General features: G+C 41.6%; 1 protein-coding gene and 1 long non-coding RNA gene across 4 annotated transcripts in view; one reads left to right on the plus strand and one right to left on the minus strand.

Moving 5' to 3' along the window:
• The window catches only part of LOC138758049 (uncharacterized), a 174,584-nt gene that overhangs the window by 69,155 nt on the left and 90,173 nt on the right, over window positions 1-15,256 (minus strand). The window lies entirely within an intron of this gene.
• ednraa (endothelin receptor type Aa) overlaps window positions 12,522-15,256 on the plus strand; it is an 85,339-nt gene continuing 82,604 nt past the window's right edge. The window contains exon 1 of the mRNA XM_069926394.1: window positions 12,522-13,834. Within this exon, the coding sequence (XP_069782495.1) occupies window positions 13,346-13,834 (489 nt within the window). The 5' untranslated portion in view covers window positions 12,522-13,345. The remainder of the gene's footprint in view (window positions 13,835-15,256) is intronic.

A 15,256-nucleotide genomic window follows, 5' to 3' on the forward strand; every position in this document is an offset into this window, starting at 1 on the left:
TGGGAGATATTAGTGAAGTACAGTTTAGATTATCCAAACACCAAATTCAATTTGTGAAGATTGCTTTGTTGGTAGTCAAGATGTATATAGTGGTTTCATGAAAGTCCGACTCTTGACTGAGTATTACACGATGGAGTATGGAAATGCAAAGTTGCATTTCACTGCAAAAGATTACTTATAACTTGAGGAAGAAGTATGACACATTCATTGAAGTGTGGCAGCCATACCTCAGGCACATAGGTACGTCTGCCACACTTCAATGAATGTGTCATACTTTTTCCCCTTTAAGGAGAAAAAATTAAGATACAAACAGTCCTGTCAGATAAATAAAGAAGAGACTGAATTAAGGTTTAATTTTTAGTTTTTAGTTTTAATTTTTAGTTTATTTAATATCTGAAGAAGGGGTAAAAATACTTTATTTTTATTATATTATTGTGTGTGTGTGTGTGTGTGTGTGTGTGTGTGTGTGTGTGTGTGTGTGTGTGTGTGTGTGTGTGTGTGTGTGTGTGTGTGTGTGTGTGTGTGTGTGTGTGTGTATGCATAGGGATATTATATTGTGTGATAACAAAATGTCTTATATTGTTTGTATATTCAAAAAATCTCGTGAAGTCATTCAATAATTAATTGGAATAATTATTTTATTATAGTGGTCCTACCATCAGAACCAATCAGTCTGATATTTTCTTTTTTTTTTGGAATATTTATAATTTTTCCATCTGAAACAGTCAGCAATCTATATTAAAAAACACACTACATTCTCCAATTATGAACATGCTTCACCGTCAAGTCCAATTCTCCCCCCACCGCTGCATTTCACAATTAATACATCCAAAGACAAAATTAAATAGACAGTCACCCTAAAGAATAAATGCAGCAATAAATTAGCCCTCGTTCCTTATTCCTATAACATTTATCATTATCCCTTTATCTTCCTGAAAAATTAAGAACATAAAGACCAAAAAGTAAAACAAAACAATTAAACTTTAAAAATTCTTACATAAAAATAAAAGCAAGCTCAAAGAAAAATTCGTAATCGTAGGATTCGTCGGGACCCCATTGCTGGTCCCCAGGTCTTTGAATTTCCGTGTCTCAACCTCTCAATCTGATTAAGATGGATCGCCACCCCAAGGAGAGGGCAGAGTGATGAAGCACATGGAACCGCACTATATCTTTGCACCTATATACACAGGTATTGTTGCCAAATCTTAAGTAAGGTGATATATTTCCTCCTTAAATTATAGGTAATTTTCTCCAGAGGAACACAGCTCTGCATTTCCACATTCCTAGATGAGAGTCCGACTGCCAGGTAACCGCTTATGGACTTGCACCACCAAAGCAATCAACACAAACTGGATTTGAAATTTGGACAGCTTCATCAGAAGCCTTAAGTCCATGATGTTTCCCAACAGCCACAGCTCTGGGTCCTGTGGAAACTCTTTACCTATGTTTTTATCTCAGGCTTGGCCCAGCTCTACCCAAAAGGGCCTCACCTTTGGAATATTTATAATTTTTCTATCTGAAACAGTCAGCAATCTATATTAAAAAACACACTACATTCTCCAATTATGAACATGCTTCACCGTCAAGTCCAATTCTCCCCCCACCGCAGGTTGAGTGCACAAAGGTTCTGTCTCTATGCTGCACCTAAAACATTGATCTGAAATTTCTGGCTTAGCCTTGTTCAATTTCTGTGGCATATAGTACAACTTGTGTAGAAAATTATACTGCACTAGCCTGTATTGAGGATTAATAATTGACATCATGCTGTCACGACACAGGTCTGACCAGCACCATTCATCAAACCTTATATCTAAGTCTGACTTCCACCTTTGCCTAGATTTATGAAGATCCGGCTTCGGTCTTTCGACTTGGAGTAAGAAATAAATTGCTGTAATAAATTTACGTATGCTCCCCTTTTGAATGACATAGACATGGGGGGACCACTGCACACATAGCTGGACCTAATTTGTTCCTTAAAAAAGACCTTAACTGAAGATAGCAAAATAATGTCCTGTTTGACAAGTCATATTTATTTTTAAGATGTTCGAATGACATGTGCTCCCCCACTCATAAAAGTCCTCGATACACCTGATCCCTCTGTGGCACCAGGTGTCCAGGATCTTGCTATCTATTGTCCATGGTATTAAGCCATTCTGAGTCAGAGGTGTTTTTGAAGGTACCCCTACTTTAAGTCTAATGCATTGATTAATTTTGTTCCACACATAAAGAGTATGTTTTAATAAGGAAGTGTCTTTGTCACCAGATTACAATTTAGAGACCCATTAAGTCTTCTGCTATTTTCTCACCTATTATGTGCAGACCAATTTGTGCCCAGGATGATAAACCTCCTCCTTCAAAGAGTGAAATGATATACCTCAACTGTGCTGCCCAATAATATTTCTTAAAGTCTGGTCATCTCAGTCTGCCCAGACTATAATCCCAGGTTAATTTCTGCATGGAGACCCTGGGCACCCTCCTATTCCAAATGAACCTATTTATCTATGAATTAATATTCTGAAAGAATCTCCTGGCAATGCCATGGGCAAAATATGGAAGAGGTACTGAAGCCTTGGCAAAACATTAATCTTGATACAATTAATTCTGCCCACCAATGTGATGGGCATCCATATGTTTATGTCCTCCTCAATTTTTTTGAGCAAGGGGGTATAATTTAGTTTATATAAATTTTGCAGATATTGTCTACCCTGATTCTCATGTACTTGATCCCCTTTTGTGGCCACTACAATTCACTGTTTTCTTTAAATTGACTATAATCCCCTTTTGTAAGTGGCATAATTTCACTCTTGTCCCAATTGATCTTGTACCTAGAGACTTCCCCATAATCCTCCAGAGAAGAGTGAAGCTTAGCCAATGAACTTCCTATCATTTGTATATCAACAAATCATCCTCAAATAGGTTGACTTTGTGTTCTTCCTGGCCCACTCTGAATCCCTTTATGTCTGGATCCTGTCAAATGGCTTCAGCCAACAGCTCTATAGCCAAAATGAATAGAGCTGGAGACAATAGACACCCCTGTATACTAGATCTTGATAGTGGAAAGGCTGGAGATATTTTCCCATTAGTTACGGCTTTACCCTTAGGCATGTGGTACAGCATCTTGATCTAATTTATAAAAGATTTTTTGAAATTTTTATTTAATTTCATATATACATTAAAACATACATAAATTTCTTGTTCAAAAATATTAAAAACTAATACATAGTAATTTTCCTCTCCTCCTCCACCCTCCTCCCCCCAAACAGCCCAATAGAAAAGAAGGGTAAAAGGGAAGAAAAAGAGAACATCTGGATATAATTTTAAAAAAACTTACTTAAACTATCAAATAAAATCTTAACATATCTTATTTTTTAAGTCAGAAGATTCAGGTTGGGTGATTACAACTTAATTCCTACATTTTGAAAATATGATTTCCAAATCTTTTGAAAAATTTCAAATTTATTAGATAAATTATATGTAATTTTTTCAAGTGGTGTACAGCTACTTATTTCGGTTTCCATCTACTCATTCCCAAATATCTATCTGACATCCATGTTACTACTGCATGTTTTCTAGCTACCACTATGGCTATTTTAATAAATTCTTTTTGATATTTTTTAAATTTCATTTTCAATTCTGTGTCAAAAAAAATTCCAAGTAAAAAAAAATTGGATCTTGGGGAAACGTAAGTTTTGTAACTCTTTCCAAAAATAACCCCAATTCTATCCAAAAGGGTCTTAGTTTTGAATATTCCCATGTAGAATGTAAAAAAGTACCTATTTCTTTATTACATATAAAACACTTATCTGAAACATTAGAATTTGATCCACTTAATTTCTGTGGAGTAAGATATAGTAAGATATATGCAATTAAATATTAAGTATTAAAATAGACAATAGTTCACATAATTTATTTAAATTGAATTATACACCATTACTTAAGAAAATAGAAGAAGAGTTACAGAAATGGAAAGAACTACCTATTAAATAACATTAATAGGAAGAGTAATTGTATAAAAATGAATATATTTCCTAGAATACAGTACTTATTTCAAATGTTACCTATATTTATACTATCAACATTTTTTCAAGAACTAAGTAAGTAGGTAAGGAAATTTATTTGGAAAGGAAACATGGCAAGAGTTGCATTAGAAAAATTAACATGGAAATTAGGTGGACTACAATTACCAATTTTTTAAAATGATTATAGAGCAGCAAAATTGAGGTTTCTCTCTTTTTTTTCAAGAGTGAGAGAAGCCAGAATGGATTCATATAGAAATGAATAAAATAGAAGATAAATCAGAGAATTTTATATATAAATGGAATGATAAATTGTTTATAGAAGATAGAGGTATTTCTTTGTTAAAACATCTTCTTAAAATATGGAGTAAAATATATTTAGAAATGGGAATAAGAAATTTTCAGTCACCAGGAATGATATTGAATCAGAATCAACTTATTCCTTTTATAATAAATTATCATTTTTTAAATATTTTGATTAACAAATGAATTAAAACGATAAAATATTGTTTTCAAGGTTCAACTTTAATGACATTTGAACAATTAAAAAGTAAGTATCGAATACAAAACAATACAACATTTTCTTATTATCAGTTAAAGGCATGTATAAGAGTTAATTTAGGTCCAAATTTGATATTACCTGAACAAAGTTATTTGGAACAATTAATCACAGATATAAATATTAAAAATTTATTTCAATTATTTATGCAATTTTGCAAATATAATTTATAAAAGTCAACCCTACTCCCAATTTCTCCAGTACCTTAAACAGCAAGTCCCATTCTAAGCTATAAAATGCCTCCTCAGCATCCAGGATCAAGGCTACACTTGGGTCGTCCCTAGACTCTGCCAAATGAATGATACTCAGCAGTCTGCTTGTTATCCGCAACCTGTCTCTTTTTCAAAAACCCCTTCACCAATCCATTTGCTAGGGCCTTAGCAAGTATCTTATAGTCTGTTTTCAGCATTGAAATACGACTATAAGAGAACAGTTTTAATGGGTCCCTATCTTTTTAAAGAATCATTGTAATAATTGCCATTGAGAAAGATTCTGTGAGTGTATGATTTTCAACCACCTGAACCACTACCTCCATAAAGATGGGCATCAGATCTTTGAATTCCCTATAAAAGTCGGGAGAAACCCATCCTCCCCTAGAGACTTGTCAGCTTGTAATAGACTCAATGCTTTTCCTATTTCTTCTTCTGTGAAGGGGTCATTCAATCCCTCCTGATCTTACTGATCTAAATTTGCTAACTCCAATTCTGACAGGAATTCATCTATTTTTCTCAGGGTTCCCCGATGATTCTGATTTATACAATTTTTTAATAAAATTGTCTGAAGGCTTCATTTATCTCCTTTGGCTTATATGAGATTCTGTCATTACCTGTCTGGACCACAATTATCATTCTTGAGGACTGCTCTCCCCTCAGCTGCTAGGAGAAGACTTTATGGGCTCAGTCCCCCCAGCTCGTAATATTTCTGTGTCGATTTTAGTATGGCTTTCTCCATTGTTTATGTTTGGAGTGTGTTATATTAGAGTTTTTTTGTTTGTCAAAGCCTAATATTTTTCTTGTGAGCCCATTTTGAAAATCTCTTTTCTAAGTCCACAATCTCCTGCTCCAATTCCTCTACCTCCCTTAGATATTCCTTTTTAACTGTTTTTGTACATCCAATTATTTGATTTCTCAGGTATGCCTTAGAGGTGTCCCAGAGAAGGAATTTGTCCATAGTCAAGTTACAGATGGTTTCACAGAACATTTCTATCAGTGTTCTAATAAAACCAGAAAACTCCAGCTTCTTCAACAGCAATGGATTAATGCACTATCTGTATGCCAACTCCTGTTTATCTGGCATTGCAATTGTCAATGTCAAAGGAGAATGACCTGTCAAATGTCTCGCTGTGTAGTTGGTTTCCATGATCCTACCCTCTTTGGGCTGATTCTAAAAATAAACCTATCTTGGTGCTGGGGTCATGCTGTCTCGAATAAATAGAATAATCCCTTTCCCTTGGATGCTGCCGCATCCAGGCATCTATTAAGTTCAGCTCTTTCATGAAGGTCAGGGTAGTTTTAGCCGCCCTGACCCTTAGTTACCCTTTTTGATGACTTATCCAAGACTGGATTCAAACAAAAATTGTATTTCCCCCCCCCCCCCACCCCACCCAACCGGGATGCTTTCTCTTCCCTCCACCAACTTCAAGAAAATATCTTGTATAACTATTTCATCACCCATTAGGACCATATATGTTCAGTAGAGTCCAGGATCTTGAGTATATTTGACACTAAACCATCATGAACCTTCTTGCTATGTTCATGACCATATTTTCCACACTCACCAGAACATTTTTCCTATTAAAATCACCACCTCCCTTGCCTTAGAATTAAAGGAGGACACTATTACCTGGCCCACCCATCCTCTCTTCAGTTTTTGGTGTTCACTCTCTGTTTAAAGTGTTTCCTGAAGGAAAGATATGTCCATTGCCAATTTTCTTATGTGTGCCAATATTCTTTTCCTCTTTACCCACCCATTTAATCAGTTTAAGTTAAAATTAATGTATTTTATACAGTTCGTCATTGCCCAAGTGAGTCCACCTGTGATTTTGCCACCCCCGTACCCCCATTCCCCCCCGCCCCCCATCCGACATCCATCCAATCCTTTATCCTTGACCATTCAGTCCAGCCCACTGGTTCCCTGATGAATCCCAAAAAAAATGAGAGAGAAAAAGGACAAGGACAAAGACAACACACAGCACAACAACAAACCCCCAAACACCCACCCCCCCTCCCAATATTCCCCTCTATTCCCCCACCCTGCTCTGGCAATCGCATCTCCCATGCCGTGGCCATTTCCCTCCATTGTTTGGTCTGTCTACTCTACACCTCTCCCTTTCATCTTCCCCCTCCACCCTCACCCGAGTCTTCCCAGATCCCTTCCCATTTCTCAATTCCAATACATTTACATAAAACCGATATTTACATCAAAATACTTTTCATTTTGCAAGAGTTGTTTACAGTAAGATGCATTAGTTTCTGTTTTTATTTTTTTCCCCAAGTGCTGGCAGTTTTTTTGAAAATTTCTGTGCCTTTTCAAATTCTGCAAATAACCTCTTCGCCCTCCACCCCCCCCCCCCCCCCCGCTCCCCCCAGCAGTACCATTTTCAGAGTAGCTGGGTGTCGAAGGACACAGTCATATCCCTTCTGTTTAACAAGTCTTATGATTGGTTCAAATTCTTTTCTATGCTTTAAAAGTACTTCACTAATATTGGGGTAGAAAAATACTTCATAGTTCTAGCAGCCCTCCTCCACATATTCTTGCACCGGCTGCCACCGCCCACCAAATTTTCTCTCTGTCCTGGTGATGCAACAGCGTCATAAGGATGGAATGGGGTTTCTGCTTGGACCCCGGTTTTGGAAGGGGTGACCGGTGCTCTTTTCACCCCTACCTTCTCTCCCAATGTGTCTCTGCTCAGCACTGAAAAAGGCCCACAGGGTCCTTCCCCTCAATGCCCTCTGCCAGACCCATTATTTTTATATTATTACTTCGGCTATGGTTTTCCAGAGCATCCAACTTTCCTCAGACACTTTCTCTCTCCCTCACCAATGCATCCAATTCATCTTCCATCCAACTTATTCTATCCTCATTTGTGCCCACTCTGTCCTCTACCTCTGCCATTCTCCCTGTTAGGCCAGAGAGGGCACTCTGCATCTTGTCCAGTTTTTTAGCCATGTTCTGGGTTCTCCTCTCCACTGCCTGAAACAGTCTCTTTTCCATGAGTCCCATGGCCTCCAACACATCACACAAGGAGAGCTCCAAGCCCTCCTTCTCCCTTTGTCTTACTACAAAGTCTTTCTCAGAACTCCTGGCCTCATGGACATCCTCCCGTCTTCCATTTTTGCCACTGCCTCCATCACCATTGGTCCCCATTGTCACAGCTCCTGTCACTACTGCTTGCCTCGCCATCTGACCCGATGCTGGATTGTCTCAAGCCCACAGCTTCCCCACTCGATGCATTCCTCATGCTTCCTGGCTGTAACTGCTCCTGCCAGCTGCAACGCACATGTCACGCTCGATGCAAGAGCACCCGTCCTTGAACTCTTGCCAAGGGAGGGGGCCCCGAGCCATCACCCCCCACACTCTGGCCCATTCCATGGGGCTTCCACTGTCCATTTGCCAGTCCAGGGTAGCGTCACTTCCCCTCCCCAGATCGGCCTTGCCTCGGCACTCCTGTGGGGTGGGCTGCAAGGGCTGCATCACCATTCCCATGTCATCCTCCGCAGCGGCCCTCGAGGGAGCATTACCGTTTCCTTTGCCACGAGGCACCTCAGATCGACTCCCTGGCGTCGGAGCTGATTCTTTGATCCTTTTGCTGGCAGTTATTTTTTGTCACTTTCCTGCTGCTGACGTCTTACAATACCACTGGTGTGTATTTCAATTATTATTTTAATGTTTTTCCTGGTTTTCATTCCCTATGGATCTGGGAGCTCTGGGGTTTCGCTTGACCCCTCCCCCCTCCCCACAGCCCCTGTCTAACATTTTCAAGAATGCCCAACTGGCCATAATATCCAAAATGCATTCTTTGCCATGGTTTATGCCATAATTTACACTAAATATAAGGGGTCGCAAGCTATTTTAGCTGTATTACATTAACAATCCCAATGAGTTCTCTGTGTCAAAGTGAACATATTTTTGTCTCAATTTTGATTGAGTGATTATTTTTTGAGGCTCAGCAATTATTTTTTGACAATTTAATACCTGGCATCAAGTCAGCATGGTTTCCTTAAAGGAAAATTATACCTGACAAACCTACTACAATTTTTTGAGGAGATAACAAACTGAATAGACAGGGTAGAAGTGGTGGATGTTGTGTTCTTGGACTTTCAAAAGGCCTTCAATTTGTTGCCACATATGAGGCTGCTTAACAAGATGAGAGCTCATAGAATTGCAGGAAGGGTACTACCATGGTTAATAGGCACAAAACAGAGAGTGGAAATAAAGGGATCCCATTCAGGTTAGTTGCTTGTCACTAGTGGTGTTCAACTGAGGTCAATGATGGGGCTGCTTTTTAAAAAACTTTCTATATAAAAGATTTGGATAATGGAATAGATAACTTAGTAGCTAAATTTGTAGATGACAACAAAATAGATGGTAGAGCTGGGGGTGCTGAGGACACTGAAAGGCTGTAGAGAGACTTGGATAGATTAGGAGAATGGGCAGAGATGGCAGAAGAAATACAATGTTGAGAACTATACAGTCATACACCGATAGACAAGCAAAATAAATAGACAAGCAATTATTTAGATGGGGACAAAATTCAAAATTCGGAGGTGCAAAGGAACTTAGGAGTTCTCATGCAGGATACCCTACAGTTGACCTCCCGGTTGAGTCAGCAGTGAAGAAGGCGAATGCAGTGTTGGCATTCATTTCTAGAGGAGTAGCATTCAAGAGCAGGGATGTAATGTTGAGACTCTATAAAGCGCTGGTGAGACCTCACTTGCATACACACTGTGTACAGTTTTGGGTACCTTATTTGAGAAAAGATGTGCTGGCATTGGAGAGGATTCAGAGAAAATTTACTAGAATGATACCAGGAATGAAAGGATTAGCATGTGAGGAATGTTTGCCAGCTCTTGAACTGTACTCATTGGAATACAGAAGGATGAGAGGGGACCTCATAGAGACATTTTGAATGTTGAAAAACCTAGACAGATTAGATGTGGCAAGGATGTTTCCCATGGTAGGGGAGTCTAGGACAAGAGGTCACAATTTCAGGATAAAAGAGTGTCAATTTAAAACAGAGTTGCTGAGAAATTTCTTTAGCTAGATGATTGTGAGTCTGTGGAACTTGTTGCCACAGGCAGCTGTTGAAGCAAGGTCATTGAGTTTATTTAGGGCAGCAATTGACAGGTATTTGATTAGTCAGGGCATCAAAGGTTACAGGGAGAAAGTCAGGAATGGGGCTGAGCAATCAGGATCAGGTCATGATTAAAAGGCAGGCCGATTGGCCTACTTCTGCTTCTTGTGATCTTGCGACTGAAATGAAAACTTTTTTCCATGCCATCACAAAATAATATTCTATTCAAATGTTTCTCCAATGGTTTCCCTAGCAAAAGATTGGTAAGGTTATCACCTGGTCATTTTTTTCAATGCATCAGATTTTATGGTTTCTATGTGATGATACATTCTCAGGGATAATATTCCCTTTCACTGCCTAAGCAAAAATTTGGATCATCCAGCTTCCTGGTATTCATGTCGTTGAAATCAATGGATAAAGTACAGTGAGTTGCACAAACAAATGCATCCCTCTTGCCATCATGGTTTGTGGCAGTTACTCATGTAAACTGTATTTGGACCCTCCAAATTAAATGGCATTGATGCACTTCATTTTTGCATCTCAGCTCATCAGCTTTCACTCCAGGTAGGCTCCATCACCAGATCTTATGTTTCAACTCATGCAATTGCTTCTACCATAATTTCTTTAACCTTTCCCTCGCTCCTCACTAATGCAATCTTCTCTCTCTTCAGTTTCTCTCCCCAATATCATATTCAAACTCTACTTTCATGACACCCCCAATGTGGTTGCCTCCTACTCCAAAAGCTACTTTCCATAAACCCCTCCTCAACTCACATCCACTCCAGCTGCAGCATCATTTGAAACCTTCCTTTCATCTCTAAAGTCTTTGAACATGTGCCCATTTCTTCCTGTTTAAATTATATCATTTTCCACTCTGTTCTCAGGATGGAGACTGCTTTGGCCAAAATCACAGATTAAATCTTTTGTGACTGACATTTTTAGACATTCCAGTCATTGTTTTCCTTCACTGTTACAATGTGACCACAATGTTATTTTCCTCTAGAAACTCCTCCAAAGTCCATCCCCAGGGGATTGCCCTGGCAATGGTCCTCTTCTGCTTGGAGGAACATAGCCAGTGCATCCCCACCAGTGGTTTCTAACCTGACTTGCATTGTGCTCTTCTAACCCCATCACCCCTCACCCATCTACACATTAAGAATTTATCAGAAGATTGAGAGAATCCCCAACTATCTTTGGATCTTTTCTGTCTCCAAATCTTCAGCAACCAATCTCTCTAAAATCTCCTGCCCAGCCCACCATTCTGTTTGTCCAAAGCTCAGTTGTTCAAGTTCTTCCTCATGACAAGTCTTGCTCAGTGAATGTTATCATTTTCACTGCCTTCACGTGTTCCCAACACTCAATTCTCTTCAAATAGGTCTTTCTCTGTAATATTATATCCCCTCCCATCCAATCAGATCTTTCACCCTGGCTATTTTCACCAAGCCCTTCCATTTATCCTATTTATGAATGAATCTGAAAACTCTTGATCTCTCCCTTCTGTCTCCATTCTCCTTCCTTCCCTGTTGGTGCTCAAGTTCAAGTTCACTGTGACATGTAAGGAATACAGGGAGGAAATTTGTTTTGCAAGCAGTCCAGCAACAACCCTTGCTCATTACAAGAAAGGCAGGATAGAGTGTGGTGGTACAACACTGGCCTACTGCAGGGGGCAATCTCTGTACCTGCAGGAGTGTAAGGGGATAGGACAACACCTGGCCGGCTGTCAATCAGTCGGCCTGAATGGATCAAGCTCCACCTGGTCGGGTGTCAATCACCCTCCGGGATACAAGCCTGTGCCGGCCTCCCGAGGCCTCAGTCAGAGTTGCTGCAGCCACAGCTACCCTGGCTCTGTGGAAGCCTTTGTGGATTAAAGCCTGTTGTACAGTCTTTATCTTTGTGTGTGTCTGATTCTGGCTAACAGTGCACCACACAGAGTACAGAATAACAGAAAGAGATTGGTTGGTACAGAACAAAGGCAATGTAATTTTGTCAGTGTGAAGTTTATTCAAGAGTTTGATTGAGACAGAAATGAATTATTCTTAAATTTGATGGTGTGATCTTGCACTCCTGGATCTTTTACCATACTGGCTGCTTGGGTGATGGAATGGGAAGACTGGGGGGGGGGGGGGAGAGTGGTGTTGGTATGATGTTCCAAAATTTGAAAATCCCTGCTGCCATCAGGAAAGAGGTAGAAGTGCCACAGGACTCTCACTGCCAGGTCCAGGAACAGCTGCTACCCCTCCACCATCAGACTCCTCAATGACAAACTCAATCAGGGATTAATTTAAGGGCTCTTGTGGACTTTATTGAAGTTTTTTTGTTCTCTCTGTATTGCACAGTCAGTTTGTTTACATGTATTATCTGTTTACACCACTTTATTTGTTTACATGTTCACCCTGTGTACTGATTTTTTTTTGCATTACCAATGAATGGGAATTCTGCCTCACCTCCAGAGAAATAAAGAATCTCAGGGTTGTATGTGATGTCATGTAGCATTCTGACAATAAACCTGATTTTTATTTTTCCTTTTGATCTCTTCACTCTCCAGTCCCACTGCCCCGTCCCTGCGTTGACCTCACCACCGCCCTCAACAATAACTCCGACAGTAGCCCAGTTTTCTGGATTCGAATCGTTCTTCACACGACCAGTGGGTTCACTCGATAAACTGATCGCTTTCAAAACTCAAACCAAAGAGCTCAGGCTGTCGACAGGAAAATGCGAAGGACGAGCCACGAATGTTGACGGAGCCTGGAATAAAGGCAACCCAAAGCGGGTGGAAAAGTCACGGTTTCCGCTTCAACCACGATGTTATTCACCGGCCGGTTCCTCGCCACCAAACACCCCGTTTTGTGTTCATGTTGCCGTTATTGAACAGCAGCCCGGCTCCTACGGTCCGAACCCAAGTTGCTGAGGAAGGTTTCTCTTCGACGGTCCGATGACTTGGCTGAAACAGAAAACGGGTGGCTTTGCGGCTGGGACGGCTCCCCCGATGGGACGGAGACTGGCCGCCGCAGTGACGGGGGAGGGGAGGGGGAGACCACTGGCTCACTGCTCATTCCCCAGCTCCCTTCCCAGAGGAGCGGGTCGCTGCTAAGTTTGGGGGAGGGAGAGAATGGTTTGACTTTCACCTCTCCCCTTCTCTCTCTCTCTCTCTCATCGCTCTGTATAGGGGGACTTCAAAGAGTGAGGAACTTCAGTCGGACTGAGAGCGAGGAGGCTGCGCTCGGCGGTGCCGTCTGGATAAGGTCCGACAGCGGGTCGAGTGCTCCTTCGGGACACAGCGGACGGAGTAGGGGGTGGGGGGGCTCCGGTGGAAGAGAAGGCAGCGGGATCTTCCACTGCCAGTGAGCTTGGGTCCTCGGGCACTGCTCCATCGCGCAGCGAAGAGCGAACGGCTTTGGGTGGAATTTCAACGCGGAAAACCGGTGCCCCCCACTCACTGGCCACTTCTGTCAGTTTGCCTCGGACTTGTTGGGGGCAATGGAGTTAGTGCGTCTTTGCACGGCCGTGTGTTGGTTTTCGTTTTTCGCTTGCTTTGCCGTGTCGCCGATGGTCACGGAAGAACATCGGCTGCTTGAAAATCAGACAGTGGAAAGAGTCCGTTCACCTTCCCAGCACATGGACGTGGTCCGCCCGACCGCGGCCTGGACCAAGCAGAAGGACTTCCTTGTGAGGGACAGCGTTACCCCGCGGCTTCTACTCGGGCTGCGGGACTTCAATAGGTCGGAGACCAACGCCAGCACTCACCCCTCTTGTCCCGAGGCGCCCGACAGCGGCCGTGCCTTCAAGTACATCAACGCGGCCATCTCCTGTGTCATCTTCGTGGTCGGGGTGATTGGAAACGCCACTTTGTTAAGAATCATCTACAAGAACAAGTGCATGAGGAATGGTCCCAATTTGCTGATCGGAAGCCTGGCCTTGGGAGACTTGCTCTACATTACCATCGATATTCCCATCCATATTTATAAGGTCCATGTTCTTCATTATGCAAACTCTCATTTCCTTCTCCACTCCCTGTCCCTTTTCCATTCTGAAATCCTGTCACTCTCTGTAATCATTTACTCCCTGTCCCTGCTCCACTCTGTAATCCTTCACCCCCATTCCCTGCTCCACTCTGTAATCCTTCACTCCCTTTCACTGTTCCACTATGTAATCCATCACTCCCATTCTTGCTCCACTTTGTAATCCTTCAGTCCCTGTCCCTGTTACTCTCTATAACCGTTCATTCCCATTCCGTGCTCCACACTATAATCCATAACTCCCTGTAATCCATCACACACTTTCCTGCTCCATTCTATAATCCCTCACTCCCATTCCCGGCTCCACTCTTGAATCCTTTATTTCTATTCCCTGCTCCAGTCTGTAATGCATCACTCTCATTCCCTCCTCTACTCTGTAATACATCACTCCCATTTCCTGCTCTACTCTGTAATCCTTCATTTCCATTCCATGCTACCCAGTGTAATCCATCACTGCCTGTCCCTGGTCCACTCAGTAATCCATCACCACCATTCCATACAACACTCTGTAATCCATCATCTGATTTCCCTACTCCAAACTGTAAACGATCACTCCCATTCCTGCTCGATTAAGTAATCCATCATTCCCATTCCTGCTCCATTCTTTAATCCTTCATTCTCATTGTCTGCTTGACTCTCTAATCCTTCACTCCCGTTTCCCTGCTCCACTCTGTAATCCATCACTCCTGTTCATGCTCCACACTGTAATGCATCACGCCCATTCCGTCCTCCACTCTGTAATCCTTCACTCCCTTTCCATATTCCACACTGTGATCCTTCACTCTCAATCCCTGCACCACTCTATTATCCATCACTCCCATTACCTGCTCCACTCTGTAATCCTTCACTCCATTTCTTACTCCTCTCTGTCATCTTTTATTCCCATTACCTGCTCCACTCTGTAATCCATCACTCCCATTTACTGCTTCACTCTGTAATCCATCATTCCCAATCCCTGCACCACTCTATTATCCATCACTCCTATTCCCTGCTCCACTCTGTAATCTAGCACTCCCATTCCCTGCTCCAGTCTGTAAACCAACAATCCCGGTCCCTGCTTCACTGTGTAATCCATTACTCCCATTCATGCTCCACATTATAATGCATCACTTCATTCCCCTCCTCCACTCTGTAATCCTTCACTCCTATTACCTGTTCCACTCTGTAATCCTTCACTCCCGTTCCCTGCTCAATACTGTAATCCTTCACTCCCATTCTCTGCTCCACTCTGTTTTCCATCACATTAATTCTCAGCTCCACTCTGTAATCCATCACTCCTTGTCACTTCTTCACTCTGTAAACCAAAACTCCCATTCCTGCTCCATTCTGTATTCCTTCACTCCATCCCTGCTCCACCCTGTAATCCTTCATT

Source organism: Narcine bancroftii, chromosome 3 (genome assembly GCF_036971445.1).
Source record: "Narcine bancroftii isolate sNarBan1 chromosome 3, sNarBan1.hap1, whole genome shotgun sequence".
NCBI lineage: Eukaryota > Metazoa > Chordata > Chondrichthyes > Torpediniformes > Narcinidae > Narcine > Narcine bancroftii.